This window comes from Haliotis rufescens, unplaced genomic scaffold, assembly GCF_023055435.1.
Source record: "Haliotis rufescens isolate VD_foot unplaced genomic scaffold, xgHalRufe1.0.p SCAF_7, whole genome shotgun sequence".
Taxonomy (NCBI): domain Eukaryota; kingdom Metazoa; phylum Mollusca; class Gastropoda; order Lepetellida; family Haliotidae; genus Haliotis; species Haliotis rufescens.
In genome coordinates this window covers 44,570,592-44,583,539 of record NW_025964361.1, presented here as the reverse complement: position 1 = coordinate 44,583,539, position 12,948 = coordinate 44,570,592, and the positions used below count along the sequence as shown (strand labels likewise).

At 39.5% G+C, this 12,948-nt stretch overlaps 1 protein-coding gene across 3 annotated transcripts in view; it reads right to left on the bottom strand.

Annotated features, from left to right (window-relative positions):
* LOC124115625 overlaps nucleotides 1-12,948 on the bottom strand; it is a 247,733-nt gene that overhangs the window by 72,533 nt on the left and 162,252 nt on the right. For all 3 annotated transcript variants that reach the window (XM_048387630.1, XM_048387629.1, XM_048387631.1), the window contains exon 13: nucleotides 1,201-1,389. In XM_048387630.1, the coding sequence (XP_048243587.1) occupies nucleotides 1,201-1,389 (189 nt within the window). The remainder of the gene's footprint in view (nucleotides 1-1,200; nucleotides 1,390-12,948) is intronic.

Below are 12,948 nucleotides of genomic sequence, written 5' to 3'. Positions count from 1 at the left end.
AGAAAAACAACATGTTGGCCTCAATGGCAATACAACATGTTGGCCTCATTAGCCATACAACATGTTGGCCTCATTGGCAATACAACATGTTGGCCTCATTGGCAATACAACAAGTTGACCTCATTGGCAATACAACATGTTGGCCTCATTAGCAATACAACAAGTTGGCCTCATTGGCAATGCAACATGTTGACCTCATTGGCAATACAACCCGTTGGCCTCATTTGCAATACAACATGTTGGCCTCATTCGCAATACAACATGTTGGCCTCATTGGCAATACAACATGTTGGACTCATTGGCAATACAACATGTTAGCCTCATTTGCAATACAACATGTTGGCCTCATTGGCATTACAACACGTTGGCCTCAGTTGCAATACAACATGTTGGCCTCATTGGCAATACAACCTGTTGGCCTCATTTGCAATACAACATGTTGGCCTCATTGGGAATACAACATGTTGGCCTCATTGGCAATACAACTTGTTGGTGTCATTGGCAATACAACATGTTTGCCATCATTGGCAATACAACATGTTGACCTCATTGGAAAATACAACCTATTGACCTCATTGGCAATACAACAAGTTGGCCTCAATGGCAATACAACACGTTGACCTCATTGGCAATACAACATGTTGGCCTCATTGGCAATACAACATGTTTGCCATCATTGGTAATACAACATGTTGACCTCATTGGCAATACAACATGTTGACCTCATTGGCAATACAACCAATTGACCTCATTGGCAATACAAGTTGGCCTCATTTGCAATACAACAAGTTGACCTCATTGGCAATACAACATGTTGGCCTCATTAGCAATATAACATGTTGGCCTCATTGGCAATACAACATGTTGGCCTCATTGGCAATCCAACACATTGGCCTCATTGGCAATACAACATGTTGGCCTCATTGGCAATACAACATGTTGGCCTCATTGGCAATACATTTTTGCTTCCCCTCATGGGAAACTTGCCATGCTTGTCATGATCCACCTGCCGATGGTTGTTGTCCCAGGCAACCCTGCCATGTTGGCCCTCGTTGTCTCCTTTCTGCTTTTGCATGTAGCTGGCTAAGGAATTAAGAAAGTGCTAAAAAGGTAAAATGTTTTCACATATATTTTTCCCTTACAGAAGTGTTTTCACATGTATCACAAGTCACAGGATCACATGGATAAGTCGACACTCACCTCAGCTGCCATGATGTCGGCGATGTTGGGAAGGTAGAGGTTGGCTGTGAGCAGTGCAAGTGCAGTTGAGGGCCGATGTCGGTCGGGGCTGCAGATCACGTACTCTGGGAGGTTTGCTGTGTTTTCATGGTCGGTGTGGTCTGAACCTGGTATCCAGTCTCGTGGAGTGATCTTCAACTTGTGCAACCTCTGGAGACAAAGGTTAAATTACTCAAAACCACAAAATGATTTATATTTCAGTTGGGCTTTGCTTATGACTTAAAACATTATCTGAATATGTTGGTTGGTTGGTTGGTTTTGTTGTTTAACGCCACACTCAGCAATATTCCAGCTATATGACGGCTGTCTGTAAATAATCGAGTCTGGACCAGACAATCCAGTGATTGATATCATGAGCATCGATCCACCAAATTGGGATCGATGACATGCATCAACCAAGTCAGCGAGCCTGACCACCCGATCCCGTTAGTCGCCTTTTACGACAAGCATAGTCACCTTTTACGGCAAGCATGGGTTGCCGAAGACCTATTCTACCCCGGAATCTTCACTGGTCATCTGAAGATGTATATTTGGCCCCTAAATGATTTAAATAATGTAGATGTAATTTTTAATTCATGATCTGGTCACCACAACTGTATGACTTTTATCAATGTTAGAGTGTGATAAATAAAAACAACTAAATTAATTCCATAATCATATGCTAAAAGCAGAGTCCATTGAACAATTCCGACTCTATCATAGGCATGTGTTTATGAATCACTATCAAATAGTGATGATACCAGGCACAGCATGAGACAATGTCTGGTGTCCTTTATATAGACTTCAGAATTGTTATGTGGCAGTATATATTATAAGTTTATTTCTTATGATTATTGTAGCTGTAGACTGATGTGCTTGTCAACTATCAAGCCTTTGTTGCTGTGGTTAGGTCTTTTTTACTTAGCAGCCCACAGCATCTTGTTAGTTATAGAGTGACCTCCCTTAGCTGTGCACTCTCCAAACTCCACCCAAGCGCTTGACACCTTCTTTACCCTCCCAGTACATTGAGCTCTGCTGTGATTAGCTGGTTTACGGTTATCAATCTCTGGGGGATTACAACTTGTTCAAGACGCTTCAATATAGCAGTTTCTAGAAGGCTGTCTGTACCTATATAGGAGGATTCAAGGCTTCTTTCTTCGACCTGATTTGAGATTTATCTACTGGCCAAGGGCAGAGGGATGCCTATCTGAAAACAGTGACTTTTCTGTCTGCTTGCAACAATGTTTCCTAGATTCAAGAACGACCATGTTCGGGATTAACCTTCGCGTTTCAACTTGGGAATTAACACGTGACACCTGTATACACGACACTCCTCCATGGTGAAGTGAAATGGGGTTTAACATTGCGTCCAAGATTATTGCACTTATATAGCGACGTGCATGTACATGCGTGTGTGTTTGTGTGGCTGCTTGTACTAGTCCGGACTGATGCCGATTTATAATGCTAGCTCACTGAGATACCATGCCGCAGTTTAACATGAATACCCCACTCACACACAGTATACTGACTCTGAGTCGACCAGTCCTTGTTTTAGCCCCTTAATGCCGAGCGCCAGGCAGGGTAACAACAAGTACCATCTTTTAACGTCTTTTGGTATGACGCAGTCGGGGATCGAACCCTGGACCTTCTGCTCTCCAGGCGGACGTTTTACCACTAGACCATGGAGTCGGTCTCCTCAATGATGAAGGAACATATAGTGAATACAAGACTCTAATGTACTGATAATGGTATCAGTGAAAGAGGAGTGTCCTCCCTTGTCTTTCTGTCTGCAACTAGCCATACATATCTCTATTCTCACCCTTGATGTTTTGTTTCTACATGGGCCCCTGTGGGAACACAGAGATATTTCAGTATTGCTGTTCCCCTTCAGAAGCACTGCCTACAGTACATATATCGATACACTGGACCTTGACTCCACACAAATAGAACAGAACCTTTTGGTTATGTGCACATGAACTTTAATGAAGATACTTGAAACCATGTGTCTATCTCTACAACTTGCTGATGTAATTAATATTATCATAATATCTACAGGCTTATTTCTCATATTTGAAATCTTTCATTAATATATATATTTTTTGGTAAATTAGATCTTATTTCCAATTCTATATGTTAAGAGTGATCTTGTTTTCTTTGAAGGGAAATTTTTAATAACAATTTCACATTTTTGAAACTACAAACATAGCTCTTAGGTCTAGAATGATTAGGCAAATCTAGATAGCCTCAGCCTGAAAGTAGATATTGTTAAGAGCTCCATTTGGATTATAATTCCCTTTTTTTCCAGATTATATAATGACTGCACTACTTGAACTGTACTGTATGGGAGTGTCAAATGACATAATGTCATTTGAGCCAGCTAATCTATCTCTGAAATGACGAAACAAACAAAAATAGACTAAATGTCAAATCGTCAAAGATAGGGTGTTTCATCAAACAAACGGGGAAATAAGGTTATGACACATTCGCAAAGCTGAGTGACTTTTTAATATTGTAACATGACAGACATTTTGTTGCTTGATGTCCTAGCACTGTATGGCTGTATCCATGAAATGTCACAGAGTTTGAAATTTACAGAATTGGATAATGAACACATCCAGTCAAGTCTCGTTGATCCGACACTCGTTAATCATTTTGAATAAGTCATACAGTCCGTAACAGTTGTTTTGTGTTAAGCCTTAGAGGTTGCATGATTAAAAAATATATTCCGCTAACAATGTAACATAACAATATGAATATTTCATTTTTCATTCCGTGTTTGTATTGTAATCTATCGTGCAGTTGTCTGATTTTCGATCACGAACGTTGATACAACATGTACTTTATTTCATTATCTGTCATACTCGTTAATCCGACATTATCATATGCAACCAACCATGTGAGATTAACGGGACTTGACTGTATTAATCAATATGCACAAAAACTGGCATGCTATCACTTAGAAAGTTTTATGTTTACTTACAGATCGACATTCTGTCCATATCTGGCTGACATATTTGAAAAAATTAAATACCAATAATGATACTTTTATGCAGAACTGTCAAGATAGTGAGTATTTTCCTAATATCCCTCTACTGTAATATGTGGATTTGATGTGGGGTGTGCCTGAGATTTTAAAGAAAATAAAAATTGTCCCTGTAAATTCTTGAATAAAATAATTATGCTTTATATTGTTGCCACAAAAAAAATACATTGTTGCAATGTTTTTGAGAAAAATATATTTTGACTCACAGCTTTTAATTAAAAAAATATCTGGTTTTGAAGTTGTAGCTGTAAAAATATCTGGTCTGAATACAAATACCAGATCTGACTGACTGGAGTCCTACTGGTCCCAAACCTCCTGGGGTCTATCACCAGGACAGGAAGTACATCGGGTCTGACTGACTGGAGTCCTACTGGTCCCAAACCCCTGGGGTCTATCACCAGGACAGGAAGTACATCGGATCTGACTGACTGGAGCCCTACTGGTCCCAAGCCCCCTGGGGTCTATCACCAGGACAGGAAGTACATCAGATCTGACTGACTGGAGCCCTACTGGTCCCAAACCCCTGGGGTCTATCACCAGGACAGGAAGTACATCGGGTCTGACTGACTGGAGTCCTACTGGTCCCGAAACCTCCTGGGGTCTATCACCAGGACAGGAACTACGTACAGATCTGACTGTCTGGAGTCCTACTGGTCCCAAACCCCTGGGGTCTATCACCAGGACAGGAAGTACATAGGATCTGACTGACTGGAGTCCTACTGGTCCCAAACCCCTGGGGTCTATCACCAGGACAGGAAGTACATCAGATCTGACTGACTGGAGTCCTACTGGTCCCAAACCCCTGGGGTCTATCACCAGGACAGGAAGTACATAGGATCTGACTGACTGGAGCCCTACTGATCCCAAAATCCATAGGGGTCTATCATCAGAACAGGAAGTACGTACAGATCTGACTGACTGGAGCCCTACTGATCCCTTAACCCCCTGGGGTCTATCACCAGGACAGTAGAACATACAAATCTACAACAAATAATGACTACCAACCTTCATCAATGTGCACCCATCCCATCCTGACAGTCTCCATATATGTGTAGCAAGAAAAGCAGACACTTCCCAGCAACACCCCACCTGACCCTCACACAGAACCCCCCATCGCACTCCGCCCCACCCAACCCCACCTATTCCATCACCTGTCTGATCCTCATGAGACTTCAGGACTTACACGTAATGATGTGTGAATCAAGAGAAAGCCACTTCACACCCACAGCTGTTCATATGATAGTTCTGGGAATACAACAAATGTAGTTCTAGCTCACTTTAATACCTAGACATTACAGACTTTAACCATATTAGTTTCACCCCAAACTACACTTTTTACCCTATTTTGTTATTATAAACATGTGTATGTGCAACATTTTCCTGAATGGTTGGAATTATGCCTGCTTGTTTATTCATAGATCCCGGAAAAAAATAAGAGTTGAATCCAGGCTTTGTCCTTGATTGGTAAACACTAATCCATGCACCTCAAATTAACATAGTCAAGGATTTGACAAAAAAGCGGCATCATAAGGTTCTGTAGCTCACCTTTCTTCTAAACGAAACATGACATGGGTAAACAACTGCAAACATGAATAACACAAGTTTGTATGCAGAAAACATCAATACGATTTCATAATGAAAAAACATAGGAGGGTCAAAAACATAACAAAGCCAAAATGTGCTTAATTTGTTAGTTTGCATACCACACATAGTTACGGCACGTTAAATTTCATGAGTTAGTGAGTTGGGTTTAACACTGTTTTGAGTGAGTGAGTATGGTTTTACGCCGCTTTTAGCAATATTCCAGCAATATCACGGCGGGGGAAATGGGCTTCACACATTGTACCCATGTCAGGAATCGGACCTGGGTCTTCGGCGTGACGAGCGAGCGCTTTAACCACTAGGCTACCCGACCGCCCCAACACTGCTTTGAACAGAATTCAGCTGTCAGTGTCAGGTAAATGTGGGGGGAAAGCCTAAAGTGATACAGGTCACAGATGTTTACCACTTTGGTGGAATCCAAGAGCAGATGAATGGGCTAACCAAGATCTTTGATCAGGTGAATCAATTTGAACCCATGACAGTAGATCCTGGCATAGATAAGGGACACAACTCTACACACTACTTTAGTGTAAGCATCTGAGCTATCTGGTATTTTCAAAACTATGAGCATGGTATGGTGCTGACAAACCTAGAAATAAATTTGGGGCAAACCAGAATTCGGCCCCACATTCTAATACTCCAATAGAGCTTAGTGTACTACACAGTCCCTGATGTCTCTTGTTGGTATGTGGTTGATTCTACTATTATGAAGGCGTGATGGGGTAACCAAGTGGTTAAAGTGTTCACACAGACTTCAAAAAGTCAGACAGTGTGAGACATAGACACCTAAAACAGCAGTGCAACGGGAGTCACAGTGACTTCAAAAAGTCACACAACGGAAGTCACACAACAGGAATCACAGTGACTTCAAAAAGTCACAGTGTCACACATAGTGACTTCAAAAAGCCATGCAATGGGAGTCACAGTGACTTCAAACAGTCACACAATGGGAATCACAATGACTTCAAAAAGTCACTCAACGGAAGTCACACAACAGGAATCACAGTGACTTCAAAAAGTCACAGTGTCACACATAGTGACTTCAAAAAGCCATGCAATGGGAGTCACAGTGACTTCAAACAGTCACACAGTGGCTCCAAAAAGACACACACAAAAATAAGCCTACTTTGCAACCATAAAACATACACAGACAACTTTGTTAATTAATGTAACAGGACACCTGGTGTGATCACAGATTCTCAGTGCACTTCTTCATAAAATTGTCACTGCTTTTTTTTGCCTTTTATGCCCCAAAGAGTCAATTTCAGCATATAATCAAGACTGATAATTCTCTAGCATTGAAGTTTCATATTTATATACACGCTAAATATTAATATTAATATAAAACTATAGTATATAGTATAATACTATGTATATAAAACTAAAATTACATAAATCTGTAATAAAGTTATTATTTTTAGCAATCACTTCAAAAATATGTTTCTAAATTCTAATTCAGTTTTATTCAATCACCAACCATATGGTTTTGGAAATAATTCTGAAGAGCAAGTAACAAAAACTGAAACTGTAACACAGCCTATATATAAAAGTGAATATTATCCTACCCTATTTTTTACCCCGGGGATGAAATTCTCTAGTGTCAGGATGCTTCTCCCTAGTGAATTTGAACCCATACCAGTGTGTTTAATCCTATCCTATACCATACTCTACAGTTAAAGTTCCCCAGGGATAATATTAAGGTAGGATATAATCCTTGCTTACATTAACAGCATAACCCTGTACATAAGAATATAATGACAAGCAGCAAGGCATCTATACATACCAATAAAACAGGGTTAGATCCAGGTGAGGCTTACCTATACAACAGGCGAGACAATGTGTCGGTTACACACCTACTCCTAACACCTGACGTGCCCAGTGTCGTTAACTCACAGACAGCCAGTAACTAAACCTACCACGTTGTGATATTTCTGATCACCCAACACCATGAAACTGGATGAGACCCATGAAAGTTAAATAAGCCAGTTACTATATCCGCGAGGGATACACTGTTAAACACTGTTAAATAACCTGTCTCTGAACACCTCCTCCAAAGTGTCTACCACCTGTCAAGCTGCTTGACATTTACTTCTGTACAAACAGTTACAAAGAAAATAAAATCTAAAGCTTCAAAGACAATAGGAAAAAATTATGACATGTAATTCATCAAAATGTCAAGATGGAGATTTGTGGAACCTAGTTGTTTGTTATGTATTCAAGTCTACAAAAAATAAAAGAGTTTAAATATGTTATTAGAAAATTGTGATCTCACATGGAAGAAATGATACTTTAATTTTTTATATTTTATTGTTATGGTTGTCAATAATTGTTTTTGCAAAATTACAAAAGTTCTGAATATATGTTGAAAAGAAAAGCATTTTTAACCAGACATTCTAAAATATTCTAACAACTTTAGTAGAATTCGGTTCCTGCACACTATTTCAAAGAAGACCGAGAAACACCAATGTTTATCATGGAAAATGCATCATGAAATTGTCCTCCCATATACCTCTATTTCACTGGCTTTTGCATTTTATTGCTAGTAACCACGGTGTTTCAGAACACATTTATAAATATCAACAGGGTAGAAACTATGATGTTTGTTTGTTTGTTGTTTAACGCTGCACTCAGCAATTTTCCAACTATATGATGGCGGTCTGTAAATAATCCGAGTCTGGACCTGACAGTCCAGTGATTGATATCATGAGCATCAATCCATGCAATTGGGATACGATGACATGCATCAACCAAATCAGCGAGCCTGACCACCCGATCCTGTTAGTCGCCCCATAGACAAGCATCGTTGCCTTTAACGACACGCATGGGTTGCTGAAGACCTTTTCTAAACCATTTTCACAGGTTACATAAACTATGAAACATACATAAATATTTCAGTCTGTGTTGAAGTATGACATGTGGATGTCTTCATCACTATGTTGCACCAAATGTCAAGGTCACAGAGGACTAAAGCATGGAATATTCCACAGAACTCTTCAGGTCATGTGCACTAAACAAAATGTCACTATCGCAATGTGGCTCTCATGGTCTTATATTCAAATGCATAAAAGTCAGTGAACGCAATTAAACATTGTCATCCCTTCATTAGTAGCATTTTTGGGGGTTTTTTTTGTCTCATGAAAAGTTTGAGAAATATCTGCTTCGTACTGTAGCTCACCTGGTCTCATATTCAAAAGCATCAAATATCAACAACACAGAATATTTAGATAGTTATCAGAATGAATATTCAGTATCAGGTACCATGTGTGATCCTCAGATCCATCAATTAATATAGTTTTAAACACCAACTAAATCTCATTTGGGCAATTGGGTCGCTTGGTGGCTTTCATCCAGCCAAAGATTGGATTCACCCATCAGTACAAAGTTGGAAGCTCGAATACAATGAGTTGTCTCCCTCTTAAAAAACCCTAAATATCATTATATCCAAAACAGACAACTATCCATAAAAGTATGCACTTCAGTTGAGATATTTAACTATTTTAGAGACAGTACGTTCAGCATATAGCCACTAAAAAATAAAATTCCACTATGTGTTTTTAAAGGGCAACCATGAGGTTAAAGAGAAGTTTTAAATCATGTTGTGACAGATAATTTGACTTTCTTTAAATTCTGTTGAAGGCAAAATGATATATCATAAAATAAATATATTTTTATACAAGACTGGAGGCCTTATCCTGGTGAGCTAGTCACATCCATCCCTTTTGATTGTTTGGTTAATATTATGCTTCTCAACTTAGGTACAATAAATATTATTTATGTATTCTACTCAAAAGTAGTTAAGGAACACCCATTTTTTTCATATTACTATAGTTAATCTGGCATGGCATGGAACGATAAACTATAGTAATATGAAAGAATCGGATAGCCTTTAACTTTAATTGAGTAGTATAAACGGGATACATTTGCCTGGGTTTGTTGGTTTTGTGGAGAAAAGTAAATACTCAATTGCACATTTGCATTATGGTAACAACTTTTGTCAATAACATGGCTATGTATTTACTTCTGTGAGAGATAGCTATACATCTATCAACTTTTATCTAAATTATTTCACTGTTAGTTTCATGTTTTTGTAGTCTGAGCCATTCATTTTCATGATCCATAAAAGATAGAGTGATCAGAGAAATAAAAACTATCAAATTTATCCTTATTTCTCCTGGTGGATTTTGACCGTAAACTGAACAATTAAAACAGTATCACATAAAGTAAGATAGCTATGAGATAAATTGCAAAGGACAATGAATAACGAAGCTTGGTTTATTTCACATTGTTCTATCATGACATTATTTCGGGAGATTCAAATATGCGCTCACAACTTGACTGTGTCATATTGGATGACATTATTTTTTAGAGGGAAGTGTCTAGTAAGTTGTTGATGTAGCTGGGCGATGCAGATAAATGCAGTGGCCTAACGACCACATCCAAAAGAGGGAAAATATGACAATCAGTATTAGGAGAAAAGGTACAGGTAATCGACGTGAGGATTGTGATAATATGAGAGAAATACCAAACTTAACCCTCCTGTTCGTAAAATGGACTTGTCAGACATTTCTGAGGTAAGATTCTATTCAGGGAGTCATCATTAATAAAATTTGGGTAAGTGTTTTTAAGCCTGTACATTTTATCAACATTCTTAAAGATGCTGTACATTATGCTGATATCTCACATAAGAAATAAACGACTTGTGATCGCTGTCTTTTGTTCAATAAAACACTGCAGGGAGAATAAACCACTCAGTGCTGTGTACCTCATGGTGCATTCTCCCTGAAGTGTTTTATGGTACTATAAACAATTCCCACTCGTCGTTTTTTTCTTAAATATGGATGCTGGCAAAATGTCCAGGTGAGCAAACTATTAAAAAAAAATAAACGTTAACGTCCACATGAAACAAAAACAATATTATCTCAATGTTATCACAAGTGTCAAAACTTGTGGTGTCACCCTGGGCAAGTGATTGAGTTCAAATGTGCCTCTGTTCACCCAGCAGGAATGGGTACACGATATGTGAGGTGGATGTAAAAACCCTCTAGCACCCGTAGGCAGCTTGGGTTGTATACTCCCCAGGAGTTGAGAATGATAATTGGAATGCGAAAGGATCCACTGGTCGGGGAACAAATTAAACCGCATTTGAGCAGATACTAGTACCTGGATACTTGCGGTATATAAATGTATAATGTATAAAAAAAACTCAACCTCTTGTCCAGTTGTTGATTGTTCAAGTGATTTATATTCAAACTGGTTATGAGGGTAGGAACGAATGCATCATCCAAGTATACCAGGACAATAGCATTTTCAACAACATATAATTTATTACATGTTTAACTACTTAATTCTCTGTGCATGTCAAGCTATCAGTTATTTCCGTAGATGTTGAATTGTTTATTACACATATCGTGTTACTCAGGAGGGATAGGCTTCATTACAGTGTATGAAATAAAAAGTAAAAATATTGCCAGACTGTTGGGGCTGAGACGAGTCCAAATTTACTACCTGGGTACCTACCCCGTGAAGATTCCGGGGTAGAATAGGTCTTCAGCAACCCATGCTTGCCATAAAATGTGACTATGCTTGTCGTAAAAGGCGACTAACGGGATCGGGTGGTCAGGCTCACGGACTTGGTTGATGCATGGCATCGATCCCAATTTGCGTGGATCGATGCTCATGATATCAATCACTGGATTGTCTGGTCCAGACTCGATTATTTTACAGACCGCCGTCATATAGCTGGAATATTGCTGGGAGCAGCGTTAAACAACAAACCAAACCAAACCAAACCCGGGGTACCTGACCTCCTATTACATGACCCTACCTGGGTACACGCTGTGGGTCTCAAAAGTTGGGAACAAAATGTCAGATTTGGAATTGTTTTATCCCAGCCCTGGCAAAAACTATTTAGAAACATGCATCAAATGATCAGATCATCATCATTCAGGCGATGTTTCTGAAAGATCACGATCTGAAAAATACTATCATGAAAGTGTACCCCGTGGATAAGCCGACCCCTTTCTACAGAATCTTTTTTCTGGTCCTCAAAATTCGGCTTATACGGTACACTGAAGCTGACTGAAGCTTTATCTTTACTCAAACATATACAAATCAAAGGAATGTGTGCATCGTCTGAAAGAATTGCGAACATAAGCGACTTGTCGTGAAACCACTGAGTTAAAGTGAGTTTTTGTCATTAAACAAAATATCACGTGACTAACCACTGGTCCGGGTAGTCCTGTGAGTACCCAGGCCCTACCCAGTACCCACCAGACCCGAGTACCCGAGTTACCCGTCCCAGCCCTACATTGGGTATTCATAGTTTTCCGTGGTATTCAATACATTTTTACTCCCATGGGCCCAATCTGTTTTGTATTTTCAAACCGATGAGTAAATGTTTTGTTAATAATTCTGCTTAGAATACTGTTACAGGTCACTTCTAAATTTGTAGCTGTTTGTGCACTGTCCCCAGTGTGTAGCATGTCACATAAACTCACAACAACAATAGACATGTCTAATCAGCAATAAGTGAGATGTTACACCTTTTGTAAGCATTAGTAACTGCTGTTGTTGTGGGGGCACGGGTGGCCCAATCGTCTAGGTTTGTCAGCACCATACCCATGCTCGTGGGTTTCACCGAAGTGGTAAACGTCCTAGACCTGCATCAATTCGGGCTTTCCTCCCACATTAAGCTGACACACTGTGATAAAACTGGAATACTGTTAAAAGCGGCGTTAAACCCAACTCACTCACTCACTCATTGTTGTGAGGGGTGGTGGGGTAGCCTAGAAGTTAAAGCGTTCGCTCGTCACACTGAATGCCCGGGTTCGATTCCCCACATGGTTACAATGTGTAAAGCCCATTTCTGGTGTCCCCCCGCCGTGATATTGATGGAATATTTCTAAAAGCAGCATAAAACCATACTCACTCACTCATGCATGTACGATGCTTGCATTGGATCAGTACATAGAGATCTTTAAGAAATACAGGTAACAAGTTTAAAACGACACATTGTGTATTTACGCAGTGTGTTGTTATAATATTGGGTTTTTGAAAATGTCATACGGATTTCTATGCAATCAGCT